General features: G+C 39.6%; 1 protein-coding gene across 1 annotated transcript; it reads left to right on the plus strand.

Moving 5' to 3' along the window:
- The first annotated feature begins 2535 nt into the window (after positions 1-2535).
- chn (charlatan) lies at positions 2536-7519 on the plus strand. The gene is made up of 3 exons (XM_067146034.2): positions 2536-4151; positions 4300-4392; positions 6031-7519. Exons 1-3 carry the CDS (start codon positions 2536-2538, stop codon positions 7517-7519), a joined length of 3198 nt encoding a protein of 1065 aa, XP_067002135.2.
- The last annotated feature ends 4185 nt before the right edge of the window (positions 7520-11704 follow it).

The raw sequence follows: 11704 nt of genomic DNA on the forward strand, positions 1-11704 counted from the left end.
ATGTCACAAGTAAAGTTAATGACGTGAAAATTGGACATTAAGAGCAGCGTCTCCTAAGTTGTGAATACTCTGAACAGAACTGCACTTCAAAATTCCTTCTGCTCAAATTCCCAAATTCTAATTACTGGGTGTAGTGTTGCTATGGTAGAGATAGTTTGACTGACCAAGTTTGTAAACGTTCGGTCGATAAATACGGCGATCATAATAATGTAGAGAACAAAATTATTTTAATAATAGGTGCGCCAGATATCTTTTGTACAGTTGTAGAAATTTAAGGGCTGTATTTCTTCCCATACTGCGTGGAGTTCATCCACGCACCGAAACAATTATTACCTTTTCACGCTTCATTGAGGAGGTTTGGAAAGTATCTGAAGATAAAACTGACCTAGGCTGTATATATTTTTCAACAAATTCTAGAATAAGATCTAATTTGTGTTTAAAAAATCAGTTATAATTTGACACAGATGTAATTTTGTTAGAAATCAGGCTTGGGTTCAACCCCGCCTTATTCCGATGGTATCCGAAGACAACAGCGCTATATTAGTAGATTTACTGGCACGTTAAAGAACTTCTGTGGAACAAATTTTTCGGCAACTTCGCGTGTCCGAGAAACGGTTGATTAGATACTGGGACATCAAACCAATATTATTAGTAGTAGATTATTAAATTGAGAAACTGGACATGAATGTTCCACATTTTCCCGATGTCTGGATGATGATAATTGTTGTATAAAGGGGTCTAAACATCTAGGTTATGAGCCCCTAATGGTACGAAATGTAATGATAATTTAAAAGTCCAAAATTCATCCACTGACCAGAATTCAAAACTTAATGATGAAGAATGAATGGATGAATATGAGTTTAAAATAATCAGCGGATCCAACTCACAATATTGAAAGTTAAAAATAATTTCAAAATCAATCCACTGACTAGGATTCAAAAAGACTATGGACCATAATTAGGAACTTAAAACAATCAGTGGATCCGACCCTCAATGCCCCACCTCCCCAGAAACTATCTTAAAACAATATTGTATACTGACCAAGGGGATGCTTCTTGTCTGACGGGGTCCAAAATCCAGGTCAACGGCCCCTCATGATGGTACGTAACGCTAGTAAAGTAGAACCGTGGTATTTCTTTTGTAGCGGTACTAATCACAAGTTATGTAGACTCAGAGTGTTCCACATATTATTGTATAACTCACAAGTAATGTACGTCGCACAGGTATCATAGACCTATGGTGTTTCTCACATAATGGCGCCACTCATAGGCAACGCAAAACCATGGTTGTTCCTCACATACGTGTACTAATCATAGGGACTCGTACTATCCCGTGGTTTTCCTCACATAGTGGGTACTAATCACAGGCAACGCCCAAACCCGTGGTGTTTCTCACATAATGGTATTAACCACAGACAACGCAAGCCCGTGATGTTCCGCATATAGTGGTACTAATCACGGGTACTGTAAACCCGTAGTAAACCACCCACTGTTGCTACTAATAACAAACCTATTGTGTACTTAACATGGTGGTACTACTCGCAATTAAAGGAGACCCATGGTGTTACTCGAGTGATGTTACTCATCACAAGTAGTCTCATGGTTCTAATTCAATCATACCTTAGTCACCTTTTTTAGTCGCCTCTTGCGACAGGAAGGTGTATTCTTCATCTGCGTGCCCCACCCACAGGGGGTTCCGATATCTGGTAAGGTGGTGATTGTTGTTGTTGTGGTGGTGGTGGTGGTGGTGGTGGTGATTACTCTATTGTTTAAAGAGGAAGTACAACTAGACCATGCCAATCAGAGGGGAAAAAGAGGGAGTTTCGAACTTTCACAGAATGAGTGTATCGGTAAAAGGGAGAATATTGGAACGAAAGGCGTGAAAATAAAATACTTTCTAGGCCTCGTAAGGGTGATACAGTCAGAGTCAGAAGAGAACGAAATTTGACCAAGAGAGCTCATATCAGAAATAAAAATCGACGAAGCCTGCATAAGGAAGTGGAAGCAATGTCAAACTTTGCTAGGGACCCCTTGGACGCCAACCCAGATCCCAAGTTGAGATTCCCCTGGGTGTTACCTCATTTTTACTCCCCTCGTAAGACAGACGGAGGATACCGAAAATGTATTCAACACTTCCATCCAAAGGAGATTTCCAGTAACGAATGTGATAATCAATAATTAATAAATTAGCATACAAACAAGCAAACAAACGAGTACATCCTCTTTAATTGTAAAATGCAAATCTTCCTTAAACATTGAAGTCTTGAGTTCGAGTTCCAAACGTTTTCTTTATAAATTTTTCTTAGTTCGTTTAGAGCAGCTAATTGTAAGAAGTGGTGTTATTATTTTGAAATATGTTCTGTTTTTCAAAGCAACAAGAACTTTGTCCACAAATCTCTTTGCAGCTGAAATTCACTTATGTCTTGTTTATCTTTTCAGATTCGTGTGGTGGAGCAATTTCGATGCCCGTTCGATCGTCGTGCCCCACCTCCAGTAGACTAGAGCGTGGGGTGCTATATTCAGAGAGCGGCCCCCAATGATGGAGGTGGTACATCCTGTGGCCGCTGCCAACATGGACTGTTATGAAGACATGTTCAAGGAGATCACACGCAAACTTTATGGTGAGGAAGGCCTGCCGGACATAGAAGGAACTGGTACTGTCGTGCCAGAGTATGACAGTGAAGGGAACGGTGGAAGTGCGATGGGTGATGGACATGGAAGCACCCTCACAGCGTTCGGACTGGCTGCTTTAATGCAGAACGGCTTCCCCCCACCTCCAGGCATGTTAAGTGCGCATCATCACCATCTTCAAGAAGCTAAGTACCGTGCCAGTGCTGTTAACATGTCTGCAAGCACTCAGCATGCTGAGGATAAATGGGTGCCCAGTGAAGAATCACTCCAGTGGACCAGTTCGAAGATAGCCAGCTACAACCCAGCCCAAAAGCTCTTCCGATGCACGGACTGTGAGTGTGTTGGTTTCCTTTCGCGAGTTGCTGAACACTGGCTTGGCACTCACGCCAATGTCCGTGTATTTCAATGTCCTCAGTGCCCTTACTCCAGTGCTTGGGCTAGATGTGTACGTATGCATCTTACGCGTCAGCACAATGTAGCAGATGATGGAAATACCAACCCAGCTTTGCTCTGCAAAGAGAATCCCATTTTAGAAGAGGTGACCAAATATCTCCAAAGACTGAAGAATAAGGTTGAGTCATCACCACCAGTCAGCAATAATAACAATAAACAACATCAGCAACAACATCATCATCACCATCATCAGGATTATCATCACCAAAATAATTCTCATAATGGACGTATCTCAGGGCCTAGTTTGTCATCCTCTAGTGGAGGTGAAAACAACAGTGGAGGTGCCAATAAACGATATTGTTGTAGTTACTGTCCTTACGCCACAGATCGCAGGGATTTGTTTACCCGCCATGAAAATATACATCGGGAAGAGAAGCCATTTCAATGTTATGTTTGCCAGAAACAGTTCAATCGTGCTGATCATGTGAAGAAGCATTTCCTCCGGATGCATCGTGACTATCCATATGATCTTAATCGCATACGAAGGCAACCGCCAAAGAACGCTAGTGGCATGTCGTACTACCACAAGTACAACAACAATAATAATAATAATAATCAACCTCCTCCCCCTCCACCTTCTATACCTAACGGCGTTCGTCCAGATGTTCAGAACAGTCACCATCAGCCCTTACACCAACCCATTGTGACACCGCCAATGCATCAGATCCACAATCCTCACAGTCTTAATATCCCAGGAGGATTTTCTTCCATGGCCTTCCGCTCAGGTCTTAGTCAGAATGGTGGAGGAAGTGTTTCTGGAAAACCAAAATCTCCGTATAGTCTGAATGGTTGTAATGCTAAATCGCATGGTGGTAAAACAAAGAAGAAAGGAGAGAAACGCTACTCGTGTTGCTACTGTTCATGGTCGGGTGTTGACAACTGGTGTCTCAAGCGACACCTCAACACACATCTCAAGCCGTTCGTGTGTGTGCTATGTGACTACAAGGCAGCACGTTCGGAACGCCTGGCCACGCACGTTCTCAAGGTACACAACAAGAGGGCGTGCGGGCGCTGCTCCTTCCTGGCCGATGATCAGGCTCAGCTGAGTGCACATCTACAAGAGCACCAGTAAGTACACGTCTCGTCGCCCTGCCCCTGTCTGTGCACTCTGCTAACCTGCACTCTCGCTTCTTGACTTTTGTTAAAGTATGCTGGACACTACTGTGATGCACACTAACATCCTAACCGAGTCCCTCCTTTTTCAATGTTTTTGCAGTCCATTGGAACATAGAAACAATCGCTCTTCAAACAACGTCTTAAGAAATGTTGACTTTACTAGCCATCCTGCATCAATGCCAACCTCATTTGGGTAAGAAATACGTAGATGTTTCTATTAAAAATGGACAATCTTTAAATGCCACATTCAACTGTGCAGAGATTGCCTACCCACGACCTTGAATTTCTCTTTTCATTACTAACCTTTGTTTATTTCTCTACACTCACCGGCAAAAAAAAGTACGAAACGACTTTCGCAAGTATTCGAAAACACGGTTGAGACGAAGAATGTTGTAACCGACACTTTCTGTTCCAGAAGCGTCTAGCATATAATCTTCTATGTGATGCACCATAGATAATGTAAGCTAACAATATCCTTTGGAACACAAATGTTATTAAGATACACTAGCACAGCTATGCTATATTGAAGGCAGTACCAAGTATCAATGTTACTCTCAACTACGTGCGTGTAAATATAACGTCTGGCAATGTAAATAACTGTATATTAAATGCCATCATTTGCTGTAAAATATACACTGGCGCATCATTTGAATTCCCGCCCGAGGCGCCAGTTGACGCTGTACTTACGAAGGTGACCAAAATATAAATTGATAGTCGCTTGCTCGCTGACAGAGTTTTGGGGCCTCAGTCTGCAATTATGTGGTCCAAAGATCAAATGCCAGCTGAGGCACCCATGTTTAACTCGGAACATTTTAAGGATAAATATTTAACTATCCTCTTTTTATTGTACGGCGTTTTCAACATGTTTTTTTTTAAATACATTTCCAGTCTACCTAACTGTTCCCATCTTAAATAAAATCCAATTTTCATATCAGTGAATATGTTAATTATATTGTTTGACTACTTATCAGGTTCCTATACAAATATGGTAACTTAACATTTCCGATTCACTAAATCTTAGTGTTTTTACCTACTTTATTTCCTTCTGACGAAAATAACGTTTTAAACTCGCTTAATTTGTCTGAAACCTATCCTGATTTCCTAACTATCCTCCTATTATGCAAATTAGCATTTCCTACTCAATGGATTGATAAGATAATCACCAAGTTTGCAACCTCTTCTCATGCAATGGTGTTTACAGTTCCGAGTATTTGCAGATAATTATTTAGATTACGTCAAAACTGTTGCTCACGTACATTAGAGTATTTTTAAATTAACCAGTACTTCATGTAGTTATTCTGTATGCCTACTCCTCTTCTTAAGTAAATAATATTTTCAACCTTTAATTTTAAGTTAACACATTTGCTTATCGATTCTCTTCTTATACAAATTATATTTCCAACACACTAAATTAATCAGACACATATCTAAAGCAACCCTTTTCTTATGTAAACAATATTTTTACCTCATTGAATTCATCAGATACCTATGTATATTGGCCAGATATCCTTTTCTTATGCTAAAACATTTTTAACTTAGTGAATTTCTATGATAACTATTTCATTACCCTATTTCTAATAATGAAACCTGAAATTACAGTGTTCCGTCTTTCTTTTGCCGGTGATGTAGTTTGGTGAAGGGTTAGCTTCTCAAGCATGATGCTTCTTTAATTTTCCCCCGTAGTTAAATATTTATGTATAGTAAATGATCTTTTTTCAATATGTTTCTGTGTGCTCTAATTGATTGAAACAATGTAGGGGCCCTGAATGCAGTCATCCCACTTGGGAGGAAGTTGTATTAATTGGTTGATGAAGTCCCCTGCATGTTGCAGGCATCAAGGTATCAGCAGCACCACCAGCAGCAGCGGCAGTAGCAACTTCGGCTACAACAACAACAACACCGTGGTGAAACGGGACCACTACGAATCGGCACCTGCTCAGTATCCTACCAAGCCCAGACAACACTATGGTGCAGCCCGTCTCTTTCATTACATGGAAGCCTCGGACACATCAGAGCCCGAGGAGAGCGGAGGAGAATCGCCTTCTCGTGTGGACGAGGAGGAGGAGGATCCGCCGCCATTCATGTGTCGAGACTGTGGCTGTGAGTTTGTGGATGACAGCTCGCTGGAGACCCACAACCTTGCCTACCACCAGCAGGAGCGTGTTGTGCCAGTCAGCCAGACTACAGAAGCATTTGAAAAGACCCTGCCTTATAGATGCAGTGTGTGTGGTTGTGGTCTTAGCTCACAGGTCGCTATGATGGAACATATGCGCTCTCATACTGGCCTACTGAGTCACTGTCGAGTAGAAGACTGCAACTACACTACATCTCTGGGTGCCGAAGTTCTCAGGGAACACATAAATACGGCACACGGAGATGACCTGAGCTGTATTGTCAGGTGTCCGCACTGTGGTCTGGCTGCTGGCACTGGAGATGCTTTGAGACGTCATCAGGGTCAGCACCACTCGCCAGATTCAAATTGCAGCCTGTGCGATCGGATATTCCGGAAGCATTTGCCCATGAGTAAGGATTCCTACACTAACAACCTGTGTAATAATAAGCTCTGTAATGGTGGTGGTATAATGGACTCAAACATGAACCATTCTTCCTCCTCTGATATGTTGCTGCAGAGGACAGACGAGGGTAACAGCCGTGATAGTGGACCCAAACGATCCCGCAAACAGAGTCAACCGAGGAGGGTGATTCCAGAAGTGCCAGATGTGTCGGAGATTCAAGTGTTGCGTCATCCAGGGTACATCAGGAAGCCGAGGCCCCTGAGGCGGAGACGACGGACCAGCAGCGCAGCTTTGTCTCGCCTCAGGGACAAGCACACAGGTCTTCTGTTGACACGCAAAAGATCACACTGTAACTGGTGTCGTCAGCACAACTACACATTTCCATATCATACTCCTGCTAGCCTAGCATTACACGGTTTGTGGCGACATTCCAAACCAAAATTTCAATGTGAACACTGCGAGGAAGGCTTTCGGCATCGGTATCAAGTGGTGCTGCATGCTAGCCGAAAGCACATAACTATTAATAGGATTAACGAATGTCCGGACCAAACACCAAGTTCATTGCAACTTTCTGAACCAATAATAACAGTGCCTGAACCTATGAAGGAACCAGTACTTTTAAGCACACCTGTACCTGCTCCATCAGCTCCTTCATTTTCAAACATACAAGTACCTGATACATTACACATTAATAAATCTGTATATAAAGATTCCCCAGTAGTCGAATCTCCTGTATTAAACATCCCCCAACCCGCACCACTTCCACCCATGGCGACTTCCTCTTCTTCGTCTTCTTCATTGTGAGACCAACTGAATCTTGTAGCCCAGGAAGACTTTCTAAACTTCAGTATATCTTCATATATTTCCTTGAGCATGTCATGTGTTACAGTGTCATAAAATGAAAAGTAGATTTTGATATCATGAATTTTACATTATCATCTTAAATGATATTTTACACATTGAAAATATTTCTAAATGAATAATGCAAGACATTCCATTGTGATTTTTGGTATTTTAAAGCAATAGAATAGTTTCATTCTTTAGACAAGTCAGTGAAAATTGTTCTGATTAATTCATCATCTAAACAATATACTGCCATTTCCTAAGTAACAAGAAAACACTTTACAACAACATTTTAATATTTGTTGCTGTTTTTTTGTATGTCTTAGTGCATTAATTTAATTCTATTGCCATATTCTACAAATTTGTGATCATTATCAATCATTGTTATATTGTGTAACATGAAGGACCAATCATAGTTCAGATTAATTTTACAATCATTATGGTCAAGATGAGAGTGCCCAAATATTTGCTTTTTTTTTGTTTGTTTGTTTGTTTGTTTGTTTGTTTGTTTGTTTGTTTGTTTGTTTGTTTGTGATTAGTTATGTAATCTTCCTTTTATACCTTTTTATAGCCTTGATGTAAAAACAATTACTTTTTCACTAGCATCTTCTACAACTTTAATTTCCTATTTAGTACATGTGTAGATTTTCTGAACACCTCCACAATACTCCTTGGCTTTTCAGTAAAGGATTAAGTCTTATCTTTGACGATAAATTACACTAAAATGCCACATATGCATATGGAGAGATATGTATCCCTCCATAGCTGCTGTCAGAGAAATCATTAGACGATTCAAGTCACATATTACCTTATTAACATTGAAGAAACTCTTGTAAGAAACTATTAAATATATTGTCATTCCAGATCTTAGTGTGAAACTGAACAGGAATAAGAATTTCCATTGCTCTCCTTCCCAAAATATAGCATATTTCTTATCTTGTATAATTTTAAACAAACAAAAATATCTTCATCTTTAGTTTCATAATCCATTTATATTTTTTTTAAATACAGCATAAAAGTATGCACAGTACTTATTGAAACAAGATCTGAACATGTCTTGTAGTTTAAGGAACAAGATTTTGTATGAAAACAGAATCTTGAGGTTAAAATATGCAACATATTTGTAAGTAGGTAATGATTCTCTGCATTAAACATTTCTTTGTATATTTTTGGCAAGAAAATAGAATGTTCTTTCCTTTACAAGAAGTTTTAATGTTAGTTAAATTTCCTTCCAGATGGTGTCTGCTCAAGTTCGCATTGAAAAAAAATCATAATTATTTGTTTCATTATAATGGCATATGGAAGCTACTCTAGTAAACTAAGGTTTAAGCACATTCAATCCAAAACATAAATATGATAGACTGATTCACTACAAATAAAAAGGTTAGAACACAATAGTGCTGTATAGAGTGCTGAATCAAACCAGACTATAAAACTATCCTTATTATGTTGTTGAAATTGAGTGATTAGTGAGGGGTGGCTCCTTAAGGGGATTGCAGGTTTATACAACCCTCGCTTATTTTCCTGAATTTCTGATTCTTCTTTCAAGACTGTCTGTAGCTGGGGTCTTGTTTTGTATGTCTGAAGGGGGTTAGGAGTTGCCAGGAGCCTCATCTTTGCAGCAGGTTTGCAGGCAAGTTTTAAACTTACAGAAGTTCAGTTCGTAGAGGATTTCAGCTTGTGCAGGGACACGGTTAGAAGCATAGCTTGCTTTCCTATTGAGAAAGTTTTGTCAAACTCCCTGTCATGGATACCAACATACTTCGAGAAAAGCTGAAGGATCATTGGGAAAGTTTCTATTTCAAGTTCACTTTTGTTCGAAGTGGTGTGAACATTTTATTTTATTTGGCTTGTGAAAGATACTGTTGCATATTTTGCATTAAAGCAACATACACACACATGGCACAGTAATTAAGATATTGTCTTCGACAATAAAGTATTAAAACGGTTCTCATTTTTGTAAGCTGTCAAGAGATACCAACACTCATCATGCTATAATTTCCCTTGTCTCCTGACAGATCAGGAATGTTGCATATCAGTTTGAGCAGTTGAATGAAAACAATTTCAAACATTTTGCTGCAGCAGGGAGAATTTGCATGATGTTTTCCTCATTTGAAAATGGATTAACTATCTGTATAAACAGATACCGGTACCAGTATGCTTGTAGTTACCCAGTCTACTTACAAAATTATACAAATCATCTGGTACAAAGATTTTTAAGTTTGAAGTATGTTCACACACAACCCCTTCCTCCTTCAATATGCATTATGTACAACAAACCATATTTCCAAATCACCAGCTGCCACTGGCTTGGTTTTAAAAATATTCAAGATTTTAAAAATGAATACCGGTACACATACATAGGGCCTACATCTTCATTATAGACTATTATGCATTTCAGCATTCAGTCTGCTTGTCTCTGTGTATTTACTAACTGTGCCACAATCCTCTATTTGTAACAAGTTCTGTGGCCTCGTTTAGTTCTAAACCTCTTATCTTTAAATCGTTAGAAACTGAGTCTAACAATCTTCATCTTGGTCTCCCTCTAATTCTCTTTCCTCCATAACATGAATACCTATTATTTAAAACATTCCCTCTAGCTGTAAGCAATTCATAGATAATAAGTTCATATGATTGAAGCTGCCAGAACACTTCTGAATCCAATTCTCTTCTTTAGGTACTTTCTGTTTCCCTGTAACCTAGGAAAATAGAGTTAATTGAGCTATTCCAAAATGTATATTATCAATTAGATTCTGAAGGTTGAAGTCTAAGAAATATACAAACTACCCATCATCTAAAAGTAGATGTATAAAAATAACATTAATGATTTTGCATTGTGGTCACTGATCTTTCAATTGCTAATGGTGTCACTACATAGATGATCGTGAAGAAGTTGGGAGTTGATTATAAACATCAGCTTCAAACTAAATTGATACTACTGTGTGTGTTCAATTGACTTTCAATTAGACCTGTGACCTAAATATTTGGCTCCTTTAAATCAGCAGCCATCCCGGGTGTTGTATACATTACATACTGATAATAATGATGAACAATTAATTATCAGCACTCAGACTTGAAGACCTCATCTTATGATGGTCCTATTCATTGCAGCAATCACTTCAACAAGGTATTTGTTTACCGAGAAAGTGTTAAGAAGTCTGGTGGTGGTGGTGATTGTGGTGGTTATTGTTTTAGTGAAACAATCTAGTTCACAGTTTCAGTGTGATTGTTGACATCATAATAATAACCAGGAAACCAACAATTTTACATGGAATCTGACTCATGACTTTTCATTTCTCATATGCAGTGTTAGCTGGAATTCAAACTACCTCTGCTATGGTGAGAAGCCAGTGATTAGAAACACAGCTACCACATTCTTGAGTGGTAGTGATTATTCTTTTAAGAGGAAGTAGGCCACAACCAGGGATCTATCCTCTATTAATAATCAAAGAGAAAAAATGGATCCAACACTTTGAAAAATGAAGGTATCAGCCAAAGAAAGACAAGGGCCATGAAGGGCATGAAAATGAAAGTCTCCCGACGTCTCCATACATAATACTGTCAGGGTCAGAAAAGAACAAAGAGTTGACCAAGGGAGGTCGGATAGGGTAGATGAAAGTGAGAAATCTGACACAAGTAAGTGGAGCACTGCCAGGACTCAGCTAAGGGCCCCGTGGTCGCCAACCCATGCTCCCAAGTTAAGAGACCCTGGGGCCCCTTTTAGTAGTCTTTGATGACAGGCAGTGGCTACCATGGGTGTTATTCTACTGCTCTCACCCATAGGGAGATACCAGATCCTCAAAAGGCTGATCAACTATCATATCTTAGCAGCAATAATAATAATACTAATAATTCCATGGCCTCAGCTACAGCTACACCATCTAGGGTGCCTGCAGAAAAATTTCTACCAGATAACAGAGTAAACTGGATCTCTCGTGGGTGATCTTGCTGAGTTTTAATTATTTTTGTCAGGTAAACACCAAATTTGTCACCAGAGATATTTTAACATGCCAAGTTCATACGACATGGAGTGTCGAATGGATTTCTTTCTGCTCTTCAAAAATCTGACTACATCCTGCAGGTTTGAAACCATCATCTTGGGATCCAGAAGCTGACATTCTATCACTAATCCACAGAGGAAGCTTT

This window comes from Anabrus simplex, chromosome 4 (assembly GCF_040414725.1).
Source record: "Anabrus simplex isolate iqAnaSimp1 chromosome 4, ASM4041472v1, whole genome shotgun sequence".
NCBI lineage: Eukaryota > Metazoa > Arthropoda > Insecta > Orthoptera > Tettigoniidae > Anabrus > Anabrus simplex.

Excerpts from the sequence above, each read along its gene's own strand:
- chn (XM_067146034.2), top strand. The coding sequence starts at position 2,536 with ATGATGGAGGTGGTACATCCTGTGGCCGCTGCCAACATGGACTGTTAT. Across the intron at positions 4,152-4,299 it reads GCACATCTACAAGAGCACCA|TCCATTGGAACATAGAAACA; the intron begins GTAAGTACACGT and ends ATGTTTTTGCAG. Across the intron at positions 4,393-6,030 it reads TCAATGCCAACCTCATTTGG|GCATCAAGGTATCAGCAGCA; the intron begins GTAAGAAATACG and ends TGCATGTTGCAG.